Source organism: Branchiostoma lanceolatum, chromosome 1, assembly GCF_035083965.1.
Source record: "Branchiostoma lanceolatum isolate klBraLanc5 chromosome 1, klBraLanc5.hap2, whole genome shotgun sequence".
Lineage (NCBI taxonomy): Eukaryota > Metazoa > Chordata > Leptocardii > Amphioxiformes > Branchiostomatidae > Branchiostoma > Branchiostoma lanceolatum.
Genome location: NC_089722.1, coordinates 19,237,938 through 19,265,851, shown reverse-complemented (window position 1 = coordinate 19,265,851; position 27,914 = coordinate 19,237,938). Strand labels below are relative to the sequence as shown.

General features: G+C 40.8%; 1 protein-coding gene across 1 annotated transcript; it reads left to right on the top strand.

Annotated features, from left to right (window-relative positions):
- Positions 1-133: 133 nt before the first annotated feature.
- LOC136445925 (uncharacterized) lies at positions 134-26,330 on the top strand. Its single transcript, XM_066444192.1, has 48 exons — positions 134-265; positions 567-680; positions 1,039-1,152; positions 1,825-1,938; positions 2,332-2,445; positions 3,977-4,090; positions 4,392-4,505; positions 5,005-5,118; positions 5,925-6,038; positions 6,443-6,556; positions 7,081-7,194; positions 7,922-8,035; positions 8,507-8,620; positions 9,310-9,423; positions 9,783-9,896; positions 10,096-10,149; positions 10,760-10,795; positions 11,263-11,460; positions 11,692-11,730; positions 11,967-12,005; positions 12,497-12,595; positions 12,901-12,981; positions 13,155-13,184; positions 13,603-13,701; positions 14,274-14,354; positions 14,506-14,538; positions 14,823-14,980; positions 15,604-15,726; positions 15,980-16,121; positions 16,276-16,350; positions 16,750-16,907; positions 17,329-17,469; positions 17,842-17,983; positions 18,233-18,292; positions 18,650-18,748; positions 18,969-19,049; positions 19,256-19,276; positions 19,569-19,726; positions 20,261-20,401; positions 20,858-20,999; positions 21,605-21,694; positions 22,166-22,323; positions 22,720-22,860; positions 23,259-23,400; positions 23,932-24,003; positions 24,676-24,759; positions 25,122-25,181; positions 25,449-26,330. Exons 1-48 carry the CDS (start codon positions 136-138, stop codon positions 25,616-25,618), a joined length of 5,073 nt encoding a protein of 1,690 aa, XP_066300289.1. The 5' UTR covers positions 134-135; the 3' UTR covers positions 25,619-26,330.
- Positions 26,331-27,914: the final 1,584 nt, after the last annotated feature.

Below are 27,914 nucleotides of genomic sequence, written 5' to 3'. Positions count from 1 at the left end.
TAGAGGGCTAGCCCTGCTGACAAAGACAAGACATTACAGTGGACAGCTTAACGAGCTATAACAATATTCAAAATATATCAGATGTAAAATGGTACATAGGGTATGGTTTGATGCTGCTCTAATACAAGCTGTATTATGCCGATATCTACAGATGTGAACGACTGTGAAGACAAGCCATGTCAAAATGGCGGAACATGCGAAGATCTAGTCGACGGCTTCAAATGTACCTGTGCAGATGGCTACTCTGGCAACGTGTGTGAGCTAAGTAAGTACACTTAACAAAATCTAACTATCCGTTTATTCGGAATTAAAAAGAAATACAGCACCATGCGTATGGTGTGACATATGACAATTGCAATATATTTGAAGCAAAAAAATGACTATGAGATCAACACAAAACAAAGAGGTAAAAGGGAAATAAGACCTTTCTTTTCACACATTTGGTTTTCTATTGTCTGTTGAAATATCATGACTATTTCCCATGTTACACAGTTTGATTATGCTAAAAACATAGTTGACTTTATCTTAACCGGCTAATGAACGACGAATCTTTCGTTTTCACGTAGACATCGACGATTGCGAGGGAAATCCATGCCAAAATGGCGCCACGTGTAAAGACAAGCTGAACGGCTACGACTGCATCTGTCCGAGGGGCTACGCTGGAAAACTCTGCGAAACAAGTGAGCCTGATTAGTATTGTAATGCTGAATCATCGTTTTTTTCTCCTTCAGTTCTCTTCCTTTGATATAATTTCATGTAATTTCAAATGTACGGATTTGGTGATTGGGACATAAAAAGACCTCTAAATGTCTAAAACTCGAACTCAAAATCGACATACTGTGGACCGAAGTAGTATCTTGTCGAATAAGTACATTTCCTTCATTGCGCGAACGAATGACACTCGTATTACTTGCAATCAAACAAAATCATTAACTCCTTTTCTTCAAATGCCAAACATTTCTTTATGTCTAACTTTCAATCAAACAAAATCATTAGTTCATTTTCTTCATTTGTGTGTTGTTTTATTTTGTACTATAGATGTGGACGACTGTGCTGCCAACCCATGTCAAAACGAAGGCACGTGTAAGGACATGGTGGACGGGTACCAGTGCGTCTGTAAGGTCGGATTCGCCGGCAATAATTGTGAAACGAGTAGGTATCAATGTTTTGGTTTGGTTGCGTTTCATTTCACAACTGGTTTAAGTTCCATTACACAGGGCGTACCATAAAGCTTCATGTCAAGACCATGGGTTACGCCAGTGGATGCTGCAAAGTAGGTTGTGCGGTCGTGTGGCGTAACGGCAGGATTTTCGACTCAGAACCTAGGGGTCACGTGTTCGAATCCCCTGACGCCCTTGGCACTTTACACGATTTCCCCACTCCACCCAAGTGTAAAAAAACAGGGAAAATTATGTGTGTTGGGTCACGATATCAGCAATAGCTTCCTGTGTCCCACGTGTATTGGGCTGTTGCAATTCCAATAAAATCCAAAGTAGGTTGTCACTAAATCAAAGGCGCGTTTTTGTAGAGATGTTGAAGTAAAAAGCATACATTTTATAAAGTATCTACGCATTGGGCATGACAACAATACATGCAGATATACATGAGCATGGAGTTAAGTACAGCAAATTCATCCGTAGATCCTGTAGCCGACTGTATTTCAAGCACATATTGTTCTTTGAATCTATCAATGGCTACATCTATTCGTGTTTTCAAAAACTATTATCTGACTGGATCAACACACATCTAAGCAGTGTTGATGCTCTTTATCATATTCAAATTAGGTTTCCTGAAGTGATATATGCTACTTGTCTCTTTCTACAGACGTCAATGACTGCGAGGACGACCCTTGTCAAAATGGTGCCAAGTGCGAAGACTTGGTGAACGGCTTCAAGTGTGTCTGTCTAAGCGGATATTCCGGAAACCTCTGTGAACTCAGTACGTCAACATTTCTATTTGACGATTGCTTTGTAGTCGCCATTGCTCTCCACAAAATAATAAAGTCCAGTGACGTATTCATAAGTATACAATCGAACATCAGCGACATCCTTTATTATACATGTTAAAATGGACAAGAAATAAGGTCGAGGCGATACAACAAGGCAACATGCTAACTGCATAGGAGTTAGGAGGCTTTGGGCATTTGTATCTTAGTGGTTATGGTCTTTTGTGTCTAAACCCTACGAATATTATATATGAAGGGTTAAGACGCAAAAGTGCAGAATGACAAAAAAACTGTGCACCTTGGGATATGTGCACAAGATTGTTCAACAGGCCATACCAGACTTGTATAAAGCCTATACTGACCAAATTACTTTGATTTTGACTTAGACATAGACGATTGTGCCGGAAAACCGTGCCAGAATAACGGCACATGTAGAGACAAGGTGGGCGGGTTCGACTGCCTCTGTCAGAAGGGATTCAGCGGAGACCTCTGCGAGACGAGTGAGTCTAACATTCATTGTGTTGTTGATACTCTCAACTTTATCGGGGACAGCGAATAACGCATTTATATTGTATATCAAATGTAAGATGGTACATATTTCAATCACTTTGTGTATTTAAATATTCAGTTACGTTGTTACTATGATCGTTAATTTGATACGCTTTACTTCAGTCACATCTTATCTTATTACTCCGGGGAGGAGGTGTGACCTCCTTCTGGGAGTATTGGGAATGTATTTGTTTGCGCGTTCGCAGCTATAACTCACGATCCCGTCGTCGCATTGGTGTGTAACTTGGCATATCGTTTGCCTGGTTCGGCGTGGTGATGCACAATAGCTTTGTTACACCATAACTACTTTAAACGTCAATCCAATATCGTAATTGCACCCCTATAATTAATGCTATGTCCCACTGCCCTGCCATAGGGACCATGTTATAATCCGTTATGCATGACTGGAATACTTCAGGCAGATACGGGGTATAAATCTTCCTTACTTGCTGTGATCGTATAGTAACTGTTACATTGAAAAATAGACAACGTGCATCACCACACGCAACCTAGCAAACGATATACCAAGTTACATACCAATGCGGCAAGGGGAATTGTAAGTTTTAGCTGCGAACATGTGTAGAGTGACCTCCAGTCTGTGTATTAAGTATGCCTTGTCCACTCGCAACTCGCTTACAGTATGTGCGCACGGGACGGACGATGCACTTTTACGCACAGTGTGAAAATGGGAAATCTCTGGACCTTCAAACTTACCACACTTGTAGTTTATAATACGGAGGCTGTGACAATGTAAAAAGTTTACGCAGGGGATGAAAGATTGTTGAGAAATATCTCTCAGAAAAGTGTGCGCGCCAGTGTCACTTCCGGGTGGTTAGATCCGGTGACCTTTGACCTTCGTGAAATGTTACGATAATATAAATTAGCCTTTTTTATTGCAAATAGCTTGATACCTATAGATCAGACCGGCCTGCAATAAATTGTGGAAAGAGGATTTACTGCATATTTGTGATTTCTGATACATCTTAGTTGTAAGGCTGAATGGTTCGTTGATAATTGAAAAGGGGCCATCTAGATCTAACTTTTGTGACTTTTCCCGGAATTTCTAGATCCCATCTATGTCATGCTGTAAAAAACATACTTTTCAGCAGGTTGACCACTCCTGTATTGAAAGAAAAAGATAAACAAACACTTTTTCTTTACTTGCTCTAAAACACTACTTGGACTGTGCAGAGATGCAAAGTTTGTGTGGGTCAATACTTGTACATACTATAAATACTTCACGGAGAATTGTGTCCTACGGACTCTTGTTTATGTTACGTTTGTTCAGAAACTTGCTTAAGTTTGTTATTGTCTCTGTCTATTCTTATTTAGCTTTTTCTGTGGCGCTGTAAAATAAATCTATGTACTTGAGTGTAGCGCCACTATGTCCATGTCCATGTGTTTTCTGATTTTAAGAAAATAGTACAAAGGGTATGGTTAGATGCTGCTCCAAGACAAGCTATATTATGTCGATATCTACAGATGTGAACGACTGTGAAGACAAGCCCTGTCAAAATGGCGGAACATGCGAAGATCTAGTCGACGGCTTCAAATGTACCTGTGCAGATGGCTACTCTGGCAACGTGTGTGAGCTAAGTAAGTACACTTAACAAAATCTAACTATCCGTTTATTCGGAATTAAAAAGAAATGCAGCACCATGCGTATGGTGTGACATATGACAATTGCAATATATTGGAAGCAAAAAAATGACTATGAGATCAACACAAAACAAAGAGGTAGAAGGGAAATAAGACCTTTCTTTTCACACATTTGGTTTTCTGTTGTCTGTTGAAATATCATGACTATTTCCCATGTTAAACAGTTTGATTATTCTAAAGACATAGTTAACTTTATCTTAACCGGCTAATGAATGGCGAATCTTTCGTTCTCACGTAGACATCGACGATTGCGAGGGAAATCCATGCCAAAATGGCGCCACGTGTAAAGACAAGCTGAACGGCTACGACTGCATCTGTCCGAGGGGCTACGCTGGAAAACTCTGCGAATCAAGTAAGTCTGAATTTCAAGCCAAATCAGAGTCTTTATTCAGTCATCGGGTAACATACAGTAAGATCAGTGATCATTCCAACACTGCCGAAAGCGACTGTTCTGTCCGTCTGAAGCACCCTTGCTGAGTCGCTAGTATGTGGTTTTCGACTGGTTGTCCGTAACCTTTAAGGCACCGGTCCCATTACTGTATCAGTATGTTACTATAGAACTATCGCGAATTTATAACCACCGCGAACACTGCATTTTCTCCTCTCTTCCAATTCAATCACAATGAATTTAAGGTTATTATTTACATTATTATCATATTTTTGCTATTTTTCCTTGTCACTTTTTCTTTGAGGCTACTTCACCTATAAGTAGCTTGTCAAAATTGCCAATCTTCTGCGCTGCATTATACGAAAATGACGCTGTTGAAGAGCAGAATAGCGCCTTTTAAAGGGTAATCAACAATGAAGTAATGATGTATGATTTTGTTTTTGATTTTTTGCTTGTATTGCAGACGTAGACGACTGCGCTGCAAAGCCATGTGTAAACGGCGGCACATGTAAGGACCTTGTAGACGGGTACCAGTGCGTCTGCAAGCTGGGATACGCCGGCAACAACTGCGAAATAGGTTGGTTTCTAAATTAAAGGTTTGTCTTCTATAGACCGATCCTGTCGAACACAATATCGAACATATAGAACCCCCTGTTCTATTTCGAACACCTCCGTCAAAACAGCGCTCTCACAGCAACTACATCCACCCTCTCCTCATACAAATCTACTCAGTGGGTGTAGCATTGAACAAAGAAGTAATTGCCTCTTTCTTTGGCCCGCTCTGAAAGGGTTTCCGAGCAAGGAAAGCTCAACAGAAGTCAGTCCCCAGTACGAGCGGCCGCGGCAATTCTTGTCCGTCAAGCGCTGTTTTTGACGGAGGTGTTCGAAATAGAACAGGGGGCGTGGCTTCGGAATCGGTCCATTGCGCGGCTAAGCTTAACAGTTAAAGTCAGAAAGGAACTGGATCACCTGCGAAAGATCGAAATGCGAAGTATATCTTTTACAAATCATCAACGAATTGACAGTGGCTACAGTTTAGTCGGATATGGTGCATTCAGTGCTCTGAAGATTATGTAACGGACAATACTCAAACCTCCACGACTATATAAATTTATTTATCAGCAATACGTAAGGTAGACAACACACATATGATCGTCATTATGCCCTAGATGAACTAAAATATTTTGTCTTAATTTTGTTTCCGATGGACCTGTGTAACTTTTGCCTTCAATTTATTTACATGTACATATGAATTCATAGATTTTGATTAAATACTTGTGAAATGCACTGACGAAAGTTTTGCATAATCATAATCTTAGTATGTGTATTTATTATGAATTTTCAAGCTTCGACGTCCCCTAAAACGTTCCACTCTCTTCACAGATGTCAATGACTGCGAAGACAATCCGTGTCAGAATGGTGCGGAGTGTAAGGACAAAGTGAACGGTTACGAGTGCATATGTCCAAAGGGGTACTCCGGTAACGCCTGTGAACTCAGTAAGTGCAAATTGATAGTCAAGAATTACTTTTTTTTGTTAGATTATTGCATTTCGTATCCTATCAACAATATTTATGGCTTTGGCAAAGGGCCGAACAATTTTTAGTATGCCATCTCACTCTCTTTATTGCTAAAGAAAGTGCATTACATGTTTTTAGATGGGTAAAAACAAGTGAATATGACGAAGAAATTATCTGTGTGAAAGAGCTTATATACTGATAGAGGGATTTTGGAAGTGCTATATCAGCAGCAGCTGACAAGGAAATAGTTATTGTTGAAGGGTTGACAGACAAACCTCATCTCAACCTTTGACCTCGATATATGCTGACAAGAATCGTAACTGTACGCCATATTTGGGGCTCGTGAAACATTACTTGAGGGCAAACTTTGGTTTTGATTTTAGACATAGACGACTGCGCAGCAAAACCATGCCAAAATGGCGGCAAATGTACAGACAAGGTGGGCGGCTTCGTCTGCATCTGCGCCGCCGGCTACGCTGGAAAACTCTGCGAAACGAGTGAGTCTGACTTTCGTGGCATTGTTTATGTATTCACAATCGGTGACAACTATTGTCACACATATATCTAACGTAAAATACTTATAGTACATACGGTATTGATTTATGCTTATCAGTGAAAGCATTGGATACAGCATAAGCGGCCATACTGATTTTCATTAGTACATTCTTTCTTTCCTATTTCCCTTATAGATACAGTTTTTTGGTGCATGTAATCAACGTTTCCTAAAAAAGTTAATGTCACTTGCAATGGTAAGGAGCAGTTAAAACAGTAACATCTGACGCATAATGACATAACTGGATCATTTTGTGTTTATGCTATGCCTTTCTCTGCCCTTCTCTGTGCGTCTCTCTGTCTGAGTCTATTTGACTGTGTTTCTTTAATTCTCAATATACACAATGTAGCATTAACATACATCTTTAGTGCTGCTACGTTTTTTTTTCTGAGACTGGAAGATTCGCAAAGCGGTATAGGGCGAAATATGCCACCTTTCATTGCCTCGCGTTGTGTTGTTTTACTGCAGATGTGGACGACTGTGCGGAAAGCCCATGTCAAAACGACGGCACCTGCAAAGACTTGGTGAACGGATACCAGTGCACTTGCAAGCTGGGATTCGCCGGAAATAATTGTGAAATAAGTACGCACACAATTTATGGTCTACCACATCTGGCACTATACCATACCACAAAGCGTAGCCGAGAACTCTGTGTCGACCAACTATTTGCATTGCTTGGAAGACATTATGATTGAAAGCAAAGAAGCGCGGATTATGACAGTAATCTACATGTACATGTACATCTTTGAGAAGTACTAATTACACGCACACCTTTAACAAGTATGGATTATTCATAGTAATCTACACGTAAGTTTTTAAGAAGCATGGATTGTTGATGGCAAGGTACATGCACATATTTAAAAAGCATGGGTTCTTCATGACAATCTTCAAATATCCAAATCTTGAACAAGCATGAATTACACATGAATAGCAAGGTTCTTTTATTCACAACCAAGTATTTTACATTTGTCATCTTCATCAGGGCAATACTGACTAGTTCACAGTGCACTGAAACTAGGTGTTACTGCTAACAATGCCGTCCCAACCGTAAGGTATTGTTACATTAATAGATACTGTTAAGCAACAATGGTAAGATGATGCGGTTCCAAATGTGAAGTATCGTTACATTAATACTAGTAGATACTGTTAAGCAACAATTTATGAATTACCCATGCCGATCTCTAAGAAAAGTTGATTTATTCATGGAAATCTATATGCACATCCCACGTTGGTCATTCTTATCACAAGTGAACGTAAGTCCTTGTTGAATGCTATATGCTAAAGAAAATCAACTTGTCCCTCTGCACAGATATCGACGACTGCAAGGACAATCCCTGCCAACATGGTGGCAAGTGTAAAGACAAGGTGAACGGCGTCGAGTGTGTCTGTCCTAAGGGATACTCCGGAAACCTCTGCGAACTCAGTAAGTGTGAACTTATGTGTAAGAGTTGCCCCACGTCATCACTATAGCTCGTCATAATGTGGATATAACGAACTATCTGTCAATACTCTTCAAAACGACAAAAGACTAATCAGTGCCTGAATGTAGCAACATATTATCTATCAAGTTCAATATTTGGCCTATTGTAACTGTTTGACTGACTGACTGACTGACTGACTGACTGAATTAATTAATGACTGAATGAATGAATGAATGACTGAATGAATGGATGAATGAATGACTGATTCACTCACTCACTAACTACTACCTCACTGACTGACTCACTCACGCACTTACTCACTCACGCACTAAGTCTACTACTGTTCTTCCACTTCCACTTGATGCTACCCAGTGTACCTCACCCATGAAATCCCCAATATTATTTCAGGTCACCGGTTATTGTTCTATTTCAAATTTTGTATTTACCAAGAATATATTTTTTTTCTGACTCAGATATCGATGACTGTGAGGCACAACCGTGTCACAATGGCGCTGCCTGCAAAGACCTGGTGGACGGTTACGAGTGCATCTGTCCCAAGGGTTTCGCCGGGAAACTCTGCGAAACAAGTGATTATAATTATTTAACTTTGACAGAGACATATATCTAGCGTCTGTATACATCAGCCCCCAGTATACATATTTGGGGTCACAGAGTGAGTTAACGGAGTATAAGAGATATGAGTAACCGCTACAATCAAGGGCTTCTTTAACTCGCTGTAGCAATGTTATATAGCCAACAGTCGTATTTAGTACTAGTAGCCTATTGTTAAAACAAAATCAGTCACAGTTCACTGACACATGTTTTTTCCTATGTTTCTACAATATATTTGCAATGAGCCCACGGGCATAAACTTGCCAAATAAACTTATGTTTTATTATTTGATACCATTTCTGCTGACCGAACCACCTGGGTAACTTAGTTCGTCAATTTCAAAGGAGAACTACAGCGTCATGTGAATATCAAAATGTAGTAAGCAGCCTTGAGACATATAGAAATATTGTTATTTTTGGAACATTTCTTCGTGCTCTATTTAAAGATAAATGAAAATTGATACCGAGGCCAATCTGGAAATCATAATGTACAGTATGAGCTGCAGTACAGACCAACTTTGAATGTATGATATTGTTAGAAAATGAACCTCTTTTGAAGTTGTCTGTCACAACAATGTCGCCGTATTCTCGTCATACCCTTGTGATGTAAATGCATTCCTTGTTGATTTATTTGCTTTGTTAAGTGACTGTCTTGATTGCTACAGATGTTAATGACTGCGAAAAGAACCCCTGTCAAAACGGTGGAACTTGTAAGGACAAAGTGAACAGCTTCGAATGTGAATGCCTGGAGGGATTTGCCGGAAACCTCTGTGAACTCAGTAAGTACGAATTCCACATCTATAATGTTTATTGTTTTAAACCTATTTTGGGATTTGGCTTCTTCCTATATCTCTTTGTCGATCAACCGTATTTGGCTTATTGGTAAGTAGATTAGACTGACCCATTTACTCTATTAAGTTATAGTTTCCCTTTTCTTATTTATACAATACATCATTAGCTTCTATATAAAGAATTTACAGAACATATGATTGTATTAAATCCATTATCACATCGCTGTCTCTATATTATAAGTATTCGCAAGAAATACACTACGGTTGGAATGAGTGTCACATACATTCGTGAAGAAGAAAAGAGAACAATTATGTATCTAACGATATTCTATTAATCTGCACACCAGATGTGGACGACTGTAAGGACAAACCATGCCAGAACGGAGGCACTTGCGAAGATTTGGTCGCCGGCTTCAAATGCAAATGCCCAGATGGCGTGACGGGAAAGCTGTGTGAAAAAAGTAAGCATATCTCATACGTTTGTATGTCAGTTTCAGTACTATGTTGAATCCCTACAGACATTGACCTGGATTAGTTCTTTGGCAGCTTTATAGTCTCAAACAGTGGTCTTTAAGTTTCTGCAGGCTTTAAATACCGAGAGCAGTTTTGACTATTCATACTGTAGCGATAAACAAATAAATAAACCGTGTTTTTTTACAGCGGTCACCAGTTCGGCGGTTTTCCCACCACAAGCCCAAAAGCAGTCTGCTGAAAGTGAGTATATCAACTTAGTACCTTCTGTACATCAAAACAATTATAACTTTACATCATTTGATGGTATTTTGACTGTCCTGTTACATGTAGCTATGTGATAAAAGAGTTTGAGAGGGACACTGATTAAACAATTTATGGGACATTGGATCTTCTATGATTTTATATTGCTTTTTGATTGCTTCAGATATGATAGTGATGACTTATAGTATGTCAAAGATATGCTTTAAACGTTTTTCAGCTGCGAAAAGTAGCTCGGCAGTATTTCCGCCATCAAAGTTATCATAACTGTTACGTACATCATTTGATATTCGTATAAACTGTTGTGTTCTGCGATAGAACAGCTCGGAAGGGAAGCTGTGGTCCCAGGTTTTAGACTGGTCGAATTTTGTACCTGTTGTAGAAGCTTTGAGACGAGCATTTCTTATTTGCTAGCTGTTATTTACTGGAATTTAATCTTTTCACCTCGGAGAACATTGTGGTAACGCTGTATTGGGAATAGAAGATCGTGTGATATTTTTCATTATGCTGCTGCATGCAGCGCGTCCACATATTACATTGTTTGTCTTGAAGTCATCACTCACTGACTTGCACGTTTATGTTGTTTACACAGCGGTTGTCGCTCCACCTCAGATGCAGAAGCCCAAACGTGAGTATAACAACTAACGTTATGCCTCAATTTCCTCTTAAGATTGCTGTTGGTGTTTCATTGAACAGTCGATATTCTTATGACTGTGATTGTGGTTAAAAGTTTGAAGGAGGGCAAAGTTCGTTTAAGCCATCCTATTAGATATAACGAGGCTCCCATACTCGCTAAATCACGTCGTCAAGCATATCATCAGATGCCAACTCGCATGGATCGCCTAACGCCACTTTACCATTAGAGTTCGTTACACGACTGCACGGCTGAGTCCCGCGTCTCTTCTTAGGGTGTTAATAAGAGTTGTGCGTCGTCTGCCTGGGTTCCGTGTTTTTCTCGTCTTTTTTTCCACAGGCTGAGCTGGCTTGTCAGCAGCTCAGGATGTCGCACACAGTGCTCAGCAAGCTCCAGCCTCCTTTGCCTGAACTGAGAGCAATGACTCATTGATAATTGTAATCACGTCATTGTTTAAACAGCGGCTGGCAGCGTTGAGCAGACCCAGCAGACAGTGGCCCAGGAGACCCAACAGGTGGCTCAGGAGACCCAACAGGTGGCCCAGAAGACCCAAGAGACCCAAAATGTGGCCCAGGAGACCCAACAGGTGGCTGAACAGACTCAACAGGTGGCTGAGCAGACTCAGCAAGTGGCTCAGGAGACCCAACAGGTGGCTGAACGTGAGTAAAGGTTCACTAATGTTTTTACTGTTGCCCGGCTATTCAAGTGCTGGAACAGTAAGGGCAGTTGCATGGATATGTGAGACTGACAAGTTATCATCATCGCAATTACTACGTAACAGAAATAGGACGTTGAGTCTGTTTAAGAGTAAGTCAAATCTCAACAGTCTCGTGAGAGAAGACGAAATCCAAAAAAAAAGGAAGGGATAAATAAATACTATTGTTTTGCAGAGGTTTCAAGCTCGTCACAAACCTCAACTACAACTGAAGGTGAATATCGCTTTTATATGAATACATTTTAAGAGTCCTTTCCAATTGTTATAACTCTCACGTGAATCATTGTATATCTTCATCGCTATCATGTTGTTAAAAGCCGATGGATGGCAAAGAAAATATTTTCATGGAAAACAGAAGCACACAAAAAAGTGAGAGGAGATTGCACACTTTAGGCGCTAGTTCCCCTCGGAATAGTGAGGGACTAATTAATGCATACTGATGTTTTGCAGAGGTTTCAAGCTCCACACAAACCTCAACTAAGACTGAACGTGAGTATCGCTTTTACATGGATACCCTTTAAGCGTCCATTCAAATCGTTAGACTCTTTCATGAATCCTTTATATCCTTATTACTGCCATGCTGTTGAATACCGAGTCATTAGTACAAAGAAAAGAAACAGTGTAAGACGGCATTTGATCCAAAAGGATGAAAGTTCTGTAAATCCAAACATGCATCATATGTTAGTCTCATTTTTACCTAAATGTGGCTATTCATTTAAAGGTTTGAAAAATAAAGTCCTTTCCGTATCAGATGGTGCAAAGGGCGGCGTCCTTACGCCACACAACTCTGTGCAATCACTACAGCAGGGGGCTAGTCCGCTGGTAGTGGTGCGTGTTCAACTGCCATACTATTTCCCAAATGCTTAGGTATGACTCGGCCGGGAATCGAACTCACAACCTACTGTGTGCAAGGCGAACACTACCGGCTAAGCCATTGCTCCGGTTTCTGTGATGTTTACCTTGAGCTTTTTTCCTGACAGAACTGAACATCGACTGTAGCCAGTGGAAGACCTGGTACAGTGACGTGAAGGCAAAGGTCGGTGACGCAGTGTTCCAGACGGTCATGCAAAAGTGTCAAAGTAAGTCGGTCCGTAATCTTATGCACGTGTTAGGATCTGCGCTCAAGATCACTCGTCGCCTTACACAAAAGCTACATCATTATGACCTAGTACGTAATATGGTCTATATAAAGAGCACCATGCTGTTCATTCGCCACCCAAGATTCATTCCCCTGTTTTGATGTCCTCCTCCACTTCACTCAAAGTTCGTTCAATGCATTTATGTTGTATGCGTTGAATAACTTCCCTTGAAGCTCATCATCATCGAGCTAATTGCGAGGACTACGTTCATGTATTTAAACCATGGTAACTTTTCTTTGTTTCAGGGGTTGTTTGCCAAGACGCAGCCTTCAAGGAGACATATGCAGACATGTTCAAATCCATCGACTGTGCATCTTATCTCCTTAGTAAGCCTTTTAAGATGCTTTCAAAATATGTGTAATCATTGATATCATAAAGAACGAATTCATTTAGACGAAGAGATTTCCTCTTTCATTCTTCTATTTTGATATTAGAATTATGATTTACATGCCACCATAATTCTACAAGCAATAGCTAATCATTCAAAATGTTTTTACAGCCATTACCAGCAAGACAGAGTCGTCAGAACGTACGTACATTAGCGTAAAGAACTTCTGTTAATTCATATTCACAAATCAGAATTGCTTTTTCTGCAAATTTTGTATTTATAATGCACATCCTGAATTTACGTCTAGGGGCTACATCGTACATTTCATTTGACGAAAATAATTTTCCATTTGATAGCTTCATCTGATTGGTCCTAGATCACTTGTTAACAATTTGAAAGTTCTTTTCTTTTTTCCCAATTGCAACTAATGAGTCAACAAATGGCCGACGTCTTGCATTGGTGACCGTCTGTCACCATCCTAGGTGTCGCTGCTACTGCAGCGTAAAGAATGCAGTCCCAAACGTGACAATACTGCCCTGAGAAAATTGACAGACGGTCACTGAAACGTATTACGTAACTTCGTTTTCTAAGGATGATTTACTACGTTGTTTTTCCACAGAACTGAACCTGGACTGTGCGGACTGGCAGACTTGGTACGACAAGGTCAAGGCAAAACTGGACGCACCGACTTTCCAGAATGTCATGAAGACTTGTCAACGTATGTTTATTGTTTTCGCACCTGCAATTAGTTAGTTTCCTTACCCTCTTTTTTATTAAACCTGCTTCTTCTAAAAGATCGTTCTTATTTCATCAGCCATTTGGTTGCATCGCCTCAAAAGGTGTTTTTTTCTTCACAATTCAACTAGTTCGAACCTTGATGATGTCTATGTCTTTCTTTATTCTCCGTCTCTGAAAGCAACGGTTATCATAAAACGTATGTGAAGATATGATATGATATGATATCTGTCACCTCAGAAATCGCCACTCGGGCGTCCGATTGCACCGTCAACTATGAGCTGTATGTCTCACTTGTAGATTTCAGATGTGTCCCATAGTTCTTATTGAGCCACCCATTCCACTAGACGGTGATCGCGCTGCGACCTAAATTGAATTTGTCTTTATATATGTCAAATAGATCACACAAAATGCCTACAAATATTCTTAATCATTTTTGAAATTCCTTGAGCGCTCTGTCAAATTGCGTAGCAAGGTCGCAGCCGTAGTGGATTGTAAAAACCGATAAAAGTGATGACAGCGTCAGTGATTATTGTGACTCCTGCTATGTTTTAGCCGTTGTCTGCAAAGATCCAGCATTCAAGGAAAAGTATGGTGACGTGTTCAAGACCATCGACTGTGCCTCTTTCTTGCTGAGTAAGTCCAAAAGTTATATCGTTGACTCTCTGTTTAGATGAAATGAGTTAATAACAGTAATGAAGAGTTGTTTGTTTGATCTTACAATTAATCACTTACTTAAAACGTTGAAACGTATTTTGTGTAAGCTTTTATTTTGCTTTACTTTTAGCGCTAACAAGCACGACCAAGACCAAGACTACAAGTAAGTACTGAAATTAGATTGCTTATAGAAATATGTCGGCACACACATTTAGTACAGTGGGTGGTATGGTTTGATTGGTTCTTGTAGACATCAACGTATTGACTCACCACAAACATGCAGCCTCAGTCAATATACATATATATATATATATATATATATATATATATATATATATATATATATATATATATATATATATATATATATATATAGTTCATATGATCAAGTCGTACTTATATAGAATGCCAACTGATATCATTTCATCGTTTCCTGACTTGTTTCAGAGCTGGTTTCTGTTCTTGGCGCGCTGCCTTTGAAGGTGTTGAAGCTGATTTTCCAGGGTTCGTCCCAGCTGGACGAGGCCCATTCCGTGATCATGGGACGTCTGGGTAGCAAATCGTTCTGGGCTCCGGCAACCAACGACGTCAACCAATTCATGCAGGTAGGGTCTAGCCTGGAGTCCAGCCTTGTTAGCTTTGGCCCGCAGCCAGAGATCCGGGCTAGCTAACAAGGCTGGACTACATGCTAAGTAGGGCCAGCCTTTACCGGATACTGTACGTCTTGTGATTCGTGAAAAGACTAATTCATGTTTGCAAGTCATTTGAAAGTAACGATCTTTTAACTCAACGAATATGCACACGCCTAAATTTGTGCAACTTATTATTTGTCTTCTTTAGTGTGTAGTGAACTCCGGTACTCCCTGTGGCATGGTGGCGTTGCTGTCATAAACGTACCGAATACCACCCCCAAATTCATGACTGGTGTAGATTTATCTGATCCAGATGGCCTCCTGTGGGTCTACCGCCCTCTCATTTCATGAGACCCATTGTGGTTAGGATGCTACACAACTTTCAAATGTTTTTACATGTGTTCTTTGATTACAGCTTTACTTTGTAGGTTTAATTTCGGCATTACCTATTTCTACGCGTGTGCAGTACTCACTCATCTCCGCCGCTTTTCAGTCCTTCACTGAGGCGGGCCGTCAATGTTTTACAAGCTGCCCTGTCGCGTGTGCAATACACCTCCTTCAAAATGTTGATAAGAGCTTGCGACTTTTTGCCTCAGATCAACCTGATGCAGACCACCACACTGGGTGCCATCGCTCTTCAGGGGTCCGGGGACAGCTTCGTCAAGACGTTCAAGCTGCTGTACAGCGTGGACGGTAAAACATGGACTGAGTACAAGGTGGTAAGTTCATACTAAGCAAAAGTGCCCTTATTTTATGTTCGTTCGCTTGTCAGTTTATATTCATATTTTTTCGTTTGATTTATTGATTTATTGATTGGTTGATCAATTCATTGATTGATTGATTGTCATTATCTACGGTTAAGCAATAGAAATGCTGAGATTTTTCTGTGGTTGGTGAGAAAATAATCTTCAAAAGTCAGATAAGCTGACTGTCTTATAGCTATCAAACCAAAAACTGCCTTACGTCTTCCAGACTTTGACAGGGAGCAAAGACGGCACCGCGGTGACAACAGTGCAGCTCCCCACGCCCATCACTGCCCAGTACATCCGGATCGTCCCTCTGACCTGGGGGCCTGGCGGCATCGGTCTGAAGACTGAGGTCTACATCACAGCTGGTGAGTGGCACAAAAATTGGTTCCTTTTTCTTTTTATACGTGTTTTAGATACATTGCATTGACTGATATCTGTTTGCCAGTCTATGAAGTGTAAATACCGCTGCATCAAGAACTAGACGTAGTATATTACAAGTGATGCATCATGTATTTACAGCTGCTGCTACCAGCTTCAGCTTCAACGTCCAAAAGATGATAACACAGATAACGCAGACAACCACGACCACCAAGCGTAAGTCCTAACCTACTAGTTTTTACCCCCACAGGCACAATACAATACTCATTCATCTTTAAAGTATACAATCTTGTGATTCCTATTTGATACCTAAAGGTATGACGATGATGATCTAAAATAACTCTTCCCGATGATTCAAACGTAAATTATATTCCAACAACTTGAAGTAGGTATACGATAACCAGAATGTTCTAACTTACATTTCGTGCACAAATAAAAGGAGAAAGGCCTTATTGCCTCCCAGCATCATTGAAGATGCCGTCGTATTTATAGACATAGAACGTTTACAAATGAGAAGAAAGATATTCTACATTTTCAGAAAAAAACTATCAGGGTCCACTTAAACGACAGATGGAGTTTATTTTCTTAAAATAATGTTTTTTGTCTCCTTTCCAGAATTTGCAGCTATCCTTGCGGCAATTCCAGCACAGGCACTTACCATTGTGCTGAAGGCCTCCTCACAGCTGGACGCCCAGCATACTGCCATCATGGGCCGCCTGGGCAGCAAGTCCTTCTGGGCACCTGTAACGAATGATGTCAGCCAGTATCTGCAGGTCTTTAATACTATATACTTCTTTTAAATCTAAACGGTCATATGATTCTGGATGAAAACATCTTTGGAAAATTACATGCAATCTTGGCAGCATTGTAGTATATTTGTATGTCTTTACTTGTAATGAGATAAATGGTCATCGAGATTTGCTTTTGCTGAGATACTACTGCTTGCAGTCTAGAGAAGGCAAAAAATACATTTACTTTGTTTGTACTAATCAAAATAATTTGAAGCTGCACAACGTTAAACACTGTAACATTGATGTGAACGACGACCAGCTACTGACTTGATCATAGGTTAACCAACATGAAACACTAGCTATCGACATGTTAATCTGTAACGTGCAACTAACTTATTCCAGTACAACTTATAGTAATTAAATATTTAGATCAACAAAACAACCAATGCACGTTTTTCGTCAGATCAACCTCGGCCAGTCCACCCAGATTGCCGCCTTGGGCCTGCAGGGGTCTGGGGACCGCTACATCACCACCTTCAAGCTGCAGTACAGTTCGGACGGGAAGGAGTGGACGGACTACGCTGGGAAAGATGGTAACGCTCTGGTATGTCTATATTTTCTTCATTAATCCTTTTTCATTATTGGCTTCTTCAGGCGAGATTCTCTCGGCATCACCGAATACCGACCAAACGTACGAAGAAACTATCACCCTCTTGCAAGACATTTAGGTTTTCTATGCGCAAAACAATCAAGTTTTCTATGCACTCTCGTTTAAGCCATATTGAAATCCGTTGTCTGTTTTCTTTCACCTGCATCAGCAGTGCTGATTTCTCTGGCCTATAGGTCCCAATAGCTCGATCCCAGTATTTACCACTATTGACCATGGCCGTCTGTTGGGGCGTCGTGGAGGGTTGATTAAAGGCTAGAATCAACCTGTATGTCTAACAATTCTCAATCGCTAACCTGTGTCTCACAGGTGTTGGACGGTAGTAAGGACGGCACAGCGGTCACCACTGTCCAGCTGCCCACGGCCATCACCGCGCAGTACATCCGAATCTTCGCCGTCACGTGGGCAGCCGGGGGCATCGGTCTCAGGACGGAGGTCTACATCCCTGGTGGTTAGTACACAGGCCATGTTTCATTGCGCATGCGTATTTAACTCAACAACATAGCATCCCGTGGTCAGTTGTTGTAGCAGTAGGTGTACATCACTTACAAGAGATTGACTTCTGAACAAAGCTACAGCTGACATTTTTCTAGAATGGACGAGCCCCTGATAATGATGATGATGCTTCTTGTTTGCAGAAGATATACATGTAGGCAATAGACGGTCGATCACATAACAAAACACATGTTTGCCTTTGCAGCTGCTGCTGCCAGCTACAAACCGACTTTTAAAATCACCAAGACGTCGTCATCGAGCTCAAGTAAGTACAAGAAACATTGGAATGGCCGTCACCAACTTTATGCTAAAATTAGCAGACAAACGCGCTTGGGACATCTCCCACTGTACTCTTTTTATCAGCTATATAAATGACATCGTTTGTAAGATATATTCAGAAAATTTAATTTCATTTTGCTACTGAATGCAATTGAGATGTTGAACAAGCATGCAATTTCTCCAGACTAACCAAGAAGGAAAAAGAAGCGGACAATTTCCATTCATGGTGGGCCGCTTGAGATGAACTTTTACCTTTGTCACTCTGCTCATAGTGTCAGACAGTACAGATAATTGCAAAATGCGTATTTTTCTTAGAAACGCTCAAATAACTAATATGTTACAGGCATGCAACTGGACTGCACCAAATGGAAGACCTGGTTCGACAAAGTCAAGGCACAGCTCGACGCCGCCACCTTTACTAAGATCATGACGACCTGTCGGCGTAAGTACTTGTTTTCCTGTTTCAGCTACTGGCAACACAAACAAAGCGTAACACTGCAGAACGTCTGTCCTTATATTTGCTACACGATGTAGTTACATTTGACTTAATCTAAACATGGCATGAAACGAACCCTTTTCATCATCATTACAATAATGGATTTTGCATTGATCTCATTTTCTGTCACAACTAATGTATGCCCTATCCTCCACTTTATCCGCAGCAAATGTCTGCCAAGATGCCGGCTTCAAAGAGACCAAAGCAGACCTATCTGCTGCTTTGAAGTGCGAGAAGTTCTTACTGAGTAAGCAGATAACATATGATTTAAAATCTTTAAAATAAAAAACCTGGGAATTTTGATGTAGCAGCACAATGTAGTTTCAACACATGATTGTGTATTACCGTAATATTTAGTTACGTGCCATATAAGGCGGACACGAGTGAATGTTTAGTTACGTTAGAGACGAAATGTGTGCTTACTTTTTTCACAATATTTTTCTCCCTCTACAGCTTTATCAAGCAAAACCACACGTAAGTTACAGTTACATTGTATAAAAATTTAAGTAACGACGCAGGTATAATTAGGTATTCTTCTCTCACATGAATAGTACCATAAACTGCTCCGCCATCTCTAGTGTTGGAACTTGCTTCTTTGCAAGCCAACGTATTAATGAGGAAAGCTTTGGTTTTTTAGAACGGTAGAAAGGCCTGTGCATCTTTAAATGATCTAAAGGATGATCACAAATTTTTCACAACGATCCTGTTTCTGTGGAATTTGTTGTTTTCATAATTCAACTTGCTTGTTCATATTTCTATGCGACAGAACTAGCGGCTGTTCTGGCGGCCATCCCAGCCCAGGCCCTGTCTGTTGTGTTCAAGGCCTCATCAGAACTGGACGCTGCTCATGCTGCCATCAATGGCCGCCTCAGCAGCAAGTCTTTCTGGGCGTCAGCCACAAATGATAAGAATCAGTACCTGCAGGTACAATTCATTCCTTGACTTTTTTCAGCTTGAATCAGATCTAACATTAAAGGCACAAACAAACAAACAAACAAACATGCTATTTCAGAAAGCTGATAGACAGAAAAAGAAAAAGAGTTCTACCAAATAATGATGATGAATTATGGTTTATTGAAAAATGTAAATCCCTCGCAACCAATTGGTTGAATTGTGGACCTATTACAAAGTCAAAATTCGTTCTTAAGTAAAACATTGCGACATTATTAATTCACAAAGACCGTGATAATCACTTAGATGTTGGCTTTGCATTAGTAAAATCTTAAATTCATACTTTAAAAACCTGGTATTGTTTAATATTCAGAAGTCATAATGAACATCAAGGCTTTAGACCGCTTGGTCAAGCATTTGAAAGTCGTCCCGAACTTCAGGCACAGTTTCTGTCAAAGATCATTGTGTCCTTCTTATTGCAACTATGTAAGAACTTTCATAATCTACCGCTTAGACTTGTGTTTTTGTAAGGATGACAATAATCTAAAGAATGTCTTTTTTTCTCAGATCAACCTCGGTCAGACGACGGAAATCGCCGCTCTGGGCCTGCAGGGCGGAGGCAGCCGCTGGGTGGCGACGTTCAGGATCCAGTCTAGCACGGACGGAGAGACCTGGACCGACTACAAGGCAGGGAAGGGCGCTGCTGTGGTGAGTTACTCTTCACTACTTAGTTTACCATAATAACGCTATACAACTTGCTTTGTAGAGACCGGATGGTTTCATTTTGTACTGTATATACAGAAAAATTGGTTACACCGATGCCCTGTTTGTCTCGTGATATGAAGACTAGGACAGTTGCTTGCCGTATGCTTGAACCTTGAACGGCTGAATTTCGCTCACTGATGGAGGACAGGGCCGAGCTAGTGGAAAAGAAGAACCCATTGTTTCCCGCGTTGACATCGCGAGATGTCCCCGTTCAAGGTTCAAGGCCGTATGCTTAAATGACGTTATTTTTGTCGACGTAAGGTTACCGATGCACACGAAAGTCATTTTTGCGTAGGCACTGCGAACCTGCTGCCTTATATCGTATGTGATTTGCGCGCTTTAACTTTATGATAACAGTCGTACGTAGGAGCTAACACTCTGAATAATGCCATGGCACAGGTTATGGCTGCAAACAAAGACGCCTCGGCTGTGGTGACCCTTCAGCTTCCTCAGCCTATCACAGCCCAGTACCTGCGCATCATCCCCGTCACCTGGGCCGAGGGAGGCATCGGACTCAGGGCGGAGGTGTACATCACAGCCGGTAGGGACATTTCTTCTCATAATGAATGAATGAAGACCTATATTGTACAACTTTGCCACACTGTGATAAGTACAGGTCAAAACAATGCATGTTAAAAGTTAATGAATGCGAAGTAAGCTAGCTTACATTTGAAAATAATACAACTTCTCCCCGCTTTTAGTCAAAGAGGAAATAAACGAACAGGTATAGATAGGATTTTTGTCTACCTGCATTAGAAATATGAATTTGACTAATTTACTTAATTGGATATATATGTAAATATGACTTGTATCTGGTTAGTTAGCCAGTGTATTTTTCTCTTTGCTATGTATAATGCATCTCTGAACATAGGAGCATGCGGAAGATCTGGATTCAACTTTATTTTGTCCTACAATAAGCTTATAATTTCAACTATCTTCGAAGCTTCTTGAAAAATATCAGATACAAAACCACGTTATAGACAGGGTAACTAAGATACATAACAAGAATTTCAGAAAGAAAATAAATGAGTCCATTTGCTGAATAGATACTAGTAGTTGTATACTTAACCAAGAATGACATACCCTTTATGTACTTTTATTACTTTGAAGACCGTAACTAATTTGACGCAATTTATGCCCCTACAGCTGCAGTTGCAAGCTACAAACCAACCTTCAAAATCACGAAGACATCGACACAGACACAGACAATAACACAGACCTCGAGCTCCACTGCACGTAAGTGCCCTGCCTGAAATTACATCAACCAAACAAACTGTGCATAAAACAATGCCAGATGAGTCGCTATTTCCGTAATTTGATACTTGTGTTTCTGAATAAGTTCTTAATGCACAACCAAGGAGTAACATAACGGCCGACTCTTCACCTTCTTCGGTGCGGTGCTGACTGTTTCACTTTGCACTGCAATCAGGTGTGACTGCTTGACATTACGGTCCCAAACGTAAAGTTTTGTAACATACATAGATATTGATGTATTTTTGGCAACCCTGGGTAAAAATGACAGAAAATGAATGAAGATAAAATAGAATAACTTATTAAGTAATTCTTGCCCTCACGAAAGTGACAGACGGTGAACGAAACGTAGGCTCTTATGTCACGTTTTGGTTGTAAAGAAAGAACGCTGTAATTTCAGTCATTCACAAATCTGACGAAGTTATTTACGGATGTACTTCTGTTTTTGTCTGACAGAACTAGCGCCGGTTCTGGCTGTCATCCCGGCCCAGGCCCTGCCTATTGTGTTCAAGGCCTCCTCGGAGCTGGACGCCGCTCACGCAGCCACCAACGGCCGCCTCAGCAGCGAGTCTTTCTGGGCATCAGCCACAAATGATAAGAACCAGTACTTACAGGTACGAGTTTCTCATATATCCGTTTCTTTTGAAACAGAATGAAATTGTCTGTTGGAATTAATGCCACTTCAATTTAGGAGGAGGTTCCACTCCGAAAGCTTCTTTCCTAGAACTACATCGGTATGGAATCAGCTTTCTCGTGATTGTTTCCCTGATGTCAAAGGTGAAGAAACATCCAAAACATGTGAGCGGCTCTTATGAGCCTTGTTTTGTGATGAAATTGAAATAAATGAAATTATTCTTTGCATGTCTCTTATACAACCACAGCTACAAGATAAGAAACACAAGGAACAGGTGAAGTCAAGAACGTATTAGAGTGATGGTGTTCATCAACAAAGAAAATATGATATGTTCAAAATTAAGGAATTTATGTCAGGAATTCCATCTATTCCTTAGATCAACCTCGGTCAGACCACAACGATCGCCGCTCTGGGCCTGCAGGGCGGAGGCAGCCGCTGGGTGGCGACTTTTAGGATCCAGTCTAAAGTGGAGGGAGGGGACTGGAAGGACTACACGGCAGGGAAGGGCGCTGCTGTGGTGAGTTATTCTTCTGTATAGTGTACTACTATTATAATAGTAAACAAAATGCCACTCGGTGTAACACAATGTACATTGGCTTTGTAGGAACTAGCCTGTTTCACTATACAGAACAGCAGGCTACTCAGAAACCCTGCAAGTTTATCTGAAATCCTCTCAAGAAGGAGACAATACACTACTTAACAGTAGAATTTGGGACAAAGGTTCCACGACGAAAGATACTTTACTTAGTTCATCTACCTTTAGCAATGTACTTTTACCAATGCTTTGCAATAATTGTCATTTTGGCGGAGGCAGTTAAACTCCTTGTGAGCTAGATATTGTCATAATATCAGTCTTGAAACCAAAGAGGTTAAAATCCTTCGAAAACTAACACAGTGAATAATGTTATGGCACAGGTTATGGCTGCAAACAAAGACGCCTCCACGGTGGCAACCCTCCGGCTTCCCCAGCCTATCACAGCCCAGTACATCCGCATCATCCCCGTCACCTGGGCCGAGGGAGGCATCGGTCTCCGGGCCGAGGTCTACATCACAGCCGGTACGTGTTACTGCACTGAGCACAGATAATACTTTGAGCTCCACCAAAGCTAATCTCAAAGCAGATCAAAACAGCCGTAGTTTTCTCTGGCTGCTGCAACCCAGGTTGTGTATCATGAAAATACATTATGATCGTACAGTGGTTTTAATTCAGTGACAACACTGGGATATTCAATAGAGTTATCTTGTATCTTGTATGTTAAAAACGTTAAAATAATGTTAAATACATCTTCAAAACAATAATCCTAGCATATAGCTGTTCTCTTCTACATGCTGTGTAATAACGTTAACACTGACAAGTAAATCATTTTTACCAATGTATCCATTGCAATGTACGTACTTACCACTTTATGATTGACGTGCCTCCATATAGTCAAACGCTTCGGCAAGGATTTTATTTTGTACTTGTATTGTCTAAAATTACGTCATTGAGCTAGTCTTACCTATGTATTATATTTGGCTGCAATGAAGTTTTAGTGTATCTATGTACCAGTTTGTCTATAAACCAATCTATTCATATCCGACTCTACAGCTGCAGTTGCAAGCTACAGACCTACCTTCAAGATCACTAAGACCCAGACACAGACTAAGACCTCGTCCAAACGTATGTCACCCATCTTCTAAAAAATTTGTTTGTTTGTTTGTTTGTGTTGTCTGTGCTCAAGTTTGTTCCTGCTGGGCCGGATACAAGTTTGTTCCCGGGCTGAGTTGTAAGGCCCCCCTCTCACTGGACCCGCAACACGCTGGCGGCGTCGCGGCGGCGTTGCGGCGGCCAATCAAATTGACAAAGCACTCAATGAATTTCATGGACAAATAACGAATCCTAAGCTTTGAGTGTTTTGTTGTCTTTTTGGCAGTACTTGTACGTTTTGAATGATATTCCCATTATAAAGTCAAGGGTAACACAAATCCAGTTTAGGACGCAGCGACGCCATCGTGCCGTGGGTCCAGTGAGAGGGGTTAACGTGAGACTGGCAGGATGCGAATGTTGAGCTGGCCTGAGATTAAATTTCTTTGACAAACTGACAGGAAGTGAACGTTGACACAAGGACAAACGTCAGAAACTCGAGAATGGCATGTACCCGAGAATGGAGCATGCAGTGCGTGAAATGGACATGATTGCGTTATATCTTATCATGACGTTCAAATAATAAAACTCTCGATATTCTGACTTTATGGCTGTTGTTTTTTGTTTAGTTTCCTTGCAGCTGTGTTTTAAATGCGTATGGTCTACTCTATGTTTTATAAAGATTAATTTCTACTTCTTGTGCTACAGAGCTTGATTGTGGTAAATGGCAGACATGGCTGGGCGCCATGAAGGCCCATCCTATGTTTGGAAAGATCATGAAAACTTGTGCAGGTAAGAGCATTTTACTGCAACATATTGAATAATGTATTTCCTGTAACAGAGGAAAACAAAATAAATTATATCATTCGGTGTATATGAGGCATCCGTTTAATTCGTTTCCGTTAGACTTGTGAACGTTAGTATTCGTGCTAGCAGTCCACGTCTCACGATGAGGAATCTGTCTAATTTTAGGTCGCAGCGAGGTTGCTGCCCTAGTAGCATTTGGGTATTAGAAGCGCAAGCCTATAATTATAGTTCGCATGTACACATGCAGTTTTGGGGACTTGTTATTTTAACGCAACTACATATTTTATCAATCTGGGACAGGGAACTTTTCAGCAACGATTAATCGCCTTTGTTCTCTTTGTTCTCAGCGCAAATCTGTAAGGACCCTGCTTTTAAGGCCAACCCTCTGGCCGCAGACTACTGCAAGAGTGAGTAAAACAACAAACTTCTTTACTACCCTCTTTACCTAGAATAACCCTTGAATATACCATCCATTTTACTGGTGTTGTAAAATCAATTCTAAAAACATGGAAAAGAAAACGTACAGGGGTGGAAACGAGGAAATTATGTCTTGTTTGAAATCTTGATCCATCAAAGCAAACAGGTAACGTTAATAGTAATTCTTGGATTAGGTCAGGACTGTTTAACCTTTATCCATGATTAAGACTGACTCCTTTTTCTTCGTTGTCTTCCAGGCAAGCGTGAGCAGGAGGGGCGAGAAGTCGAGAGCGAGGGCCTGACCGTCACCGTGGACGACGTGGATGGAGATGACGACGAGGAACAGCAGCTGGTGCGCAAGATTGACAACGTGAAGGACACCCTGCAAATGCTCATCCAACAGGCTCGTTGGGAGGCTGACATGTAGTGCCATCTGGCGAGTTTCTATTGCAATGCAATAGCTTAATGGTGGTTTATCATTCCACTTGAAAAAAAGAAAACGTTTTATATGATTCGTTTAAGTCATCGGTGAAAATCTTTAGATTAAGCAACCAAGACTTCAACTTCTCAACATTGCGAGGAGCTGTCATGGTGCATCTTTAAGATACTGCACAGGGTCTTGTTATGCTTTGTTGATAATGATAAGGTGCTTAAAACTCGTGGTTAAATAACGATATACTTTTTACTTGTATTCAATAAAGTGGTGCCTCTTGGTTTTTTTCTATGTTGTGACGTAGGCTTGATGCGTAAAGTACTAGTAGTATAAACTTCTTGAGTAGATCATTTAGGTACAGAAAATGGCTGGGCAAAACGTGCGATATTTGAATAAGCAGCAAACTATAGTATAGGGCTGTATTCTTAGGTATATTCAAGCATAGCTAATTAGAAATAAGTTTCGTTGTTTGGTGAAAATAAGGTGTCACAGAAGAGAATTGGCTTGCATGAATAATTCGTATGTCTGCCGATAGGACATGTATAACAAAGACTGATGTTCAGTGTTTTCATGTGAAGATTTGACAAGATATGGACTGTATACAGTGCAAGACAGAACTAAGAACTTAAGAGTGATTTGCGAACATAAAGACTTGATAAAATCTTGACTGAGACTGTGGTACCTAATAAAACACGGAGGCGGGAAATACAGCGTTTCATTCTTCATTATTCCAACAGATATTTGGGAGAACCATACCCCACGCACGTTAAAGAACCTACCATACCTTTCGAAAAAGAGTACTGGCATGCCCCGGTGTGCGATGGTCCAAACACCTTACAGTCGGTTGACCTGATACATGTCGGTAATTTCCGATTTCTCGGCAGATGATACGGACATTACGAAAGAAGAAGAAAGATCGTCCCCGTTTTCTTACAGATGTTAGTATGACCGATCAGGCCGGTACTAGTATGTCAGATTAGATATCCTTTTTGCTACCGAAGATAAGCTGACGTACATGATCCGTATCGCCAACGCTGACATGACTTCTCTTTACGGTTATCTTAGCCAAACACATGTTGACTCGACCACATGCTACATGACATCCAGATTTATCTAGGCTTTCATCATGTCTTACTTAATGATTTTGGTAGGTAGTCTAAAACCCTTTCTACACAGACCCTGCAAATTATTTTCTATAAACTAGGTTGCATACTGTTCGTTCTCTTATACCCTTCATCAATCTATTCATTCATTCAATCATTTATTCATTTGTTCGTTCGTTCGCTCGTTCATTTATTCATTCATTCCATCACACACCCAGTACATGTAACGACTTTCCATAACACCATTCGTAGTTCTGGAATAATGACATCGCTGAGACGGAATTCGACCGGTTTCGACTTTATTCAGTGTTTTTCAAGAAACCATCCACCACACGCCCAGTACATGTAACGAATTTCCATATCGCTGTGTCAGGAAGTTTAGCGCTCTCAATTCAAGCCGACCCGATCCCATCATCCCCTGCGATCACCCTGACGACTGACTCATCATCCCCCAATCGCGTGACGTCATCGCGAAGCCAGTTCTTGGCAGGTTTCCGCCACGGGTCGCGAGAGGTCAGAGGTTGCCTGCCTTACCCCCATGATTCCGTGTGACGAGCCTTCAGAGAGAAATCAGGTCACGCTTCGAGTCAGCCGGGCTATGCAAGGTTAATCAGGGTTCCAGGCCGTGCCACTGTGTGGGAGAGGGGGGAATGGAGAGCTGAATAAAAAGAATACAGGGAATGGGGAATACATATTTATACTGGACATTGCACAAAAATAGTAGACCGGCTTCTGCGAAAAAATATTTACAGGTTTGCGTATCAAAATCTTTGTTGGATCCGTTGGCATGTGTGGTGGCCGCCATATTGAATTGTGACGTCACAGGGTCGCCATACCATTTTATTGGGGGGGGGGGGGTTGTGGTCGCTAGCGTTCTCTCTATTTTTAACAAATCGGCACACAACTGTCACACATTCGACTCAAATAAAAAGAAAAATTCAATACCAATTCATTTTCATAAAAAGACCCCGTAATCGCTAAACTAACATAGCAAACCTGAAGTATATGTAGCACAAATACTTAACTCTAGTAATTGTATATTGTCAAAACATGGTCGTGAACTGCTCCAAGAAAAGAAGCCAAAGCGAACAAGCTTAGATTTAGTACATAAGCGTTGAAACTAGAGCCACGTACCACACTGTCACGGTTTTTCGTTAATTGTACCTATCCTTCTATTCGTAATTACC

What these genes read in the sequence shown, in the direction of transcription:
- LOC136445925 (XM_066444192.1), top strand. Translation starts at nt 136, where the DNA reads ATGCCGATATCTACAGATGTGAACGACTGTGAAGACAAGCCATGTCAA. An exon ending in ATAAGAATCAGTACCTGCAG is followed by an intron (nt 19,727 to 20,260) that starts GTACAATTCATT and finishes TTTTTTTCTCAG; the next exon opens with ATCAACCTCGGTCAGACGAC. An exon ending in GGAGGTGTACATCACAGCCG is followed by an intron (nt 21,000 to 21,604) that starts GTAGGGACATTT and finishes ATGCCCCTACAG; the next exon opens with CTGCAGTTGCAAGCTACAAA.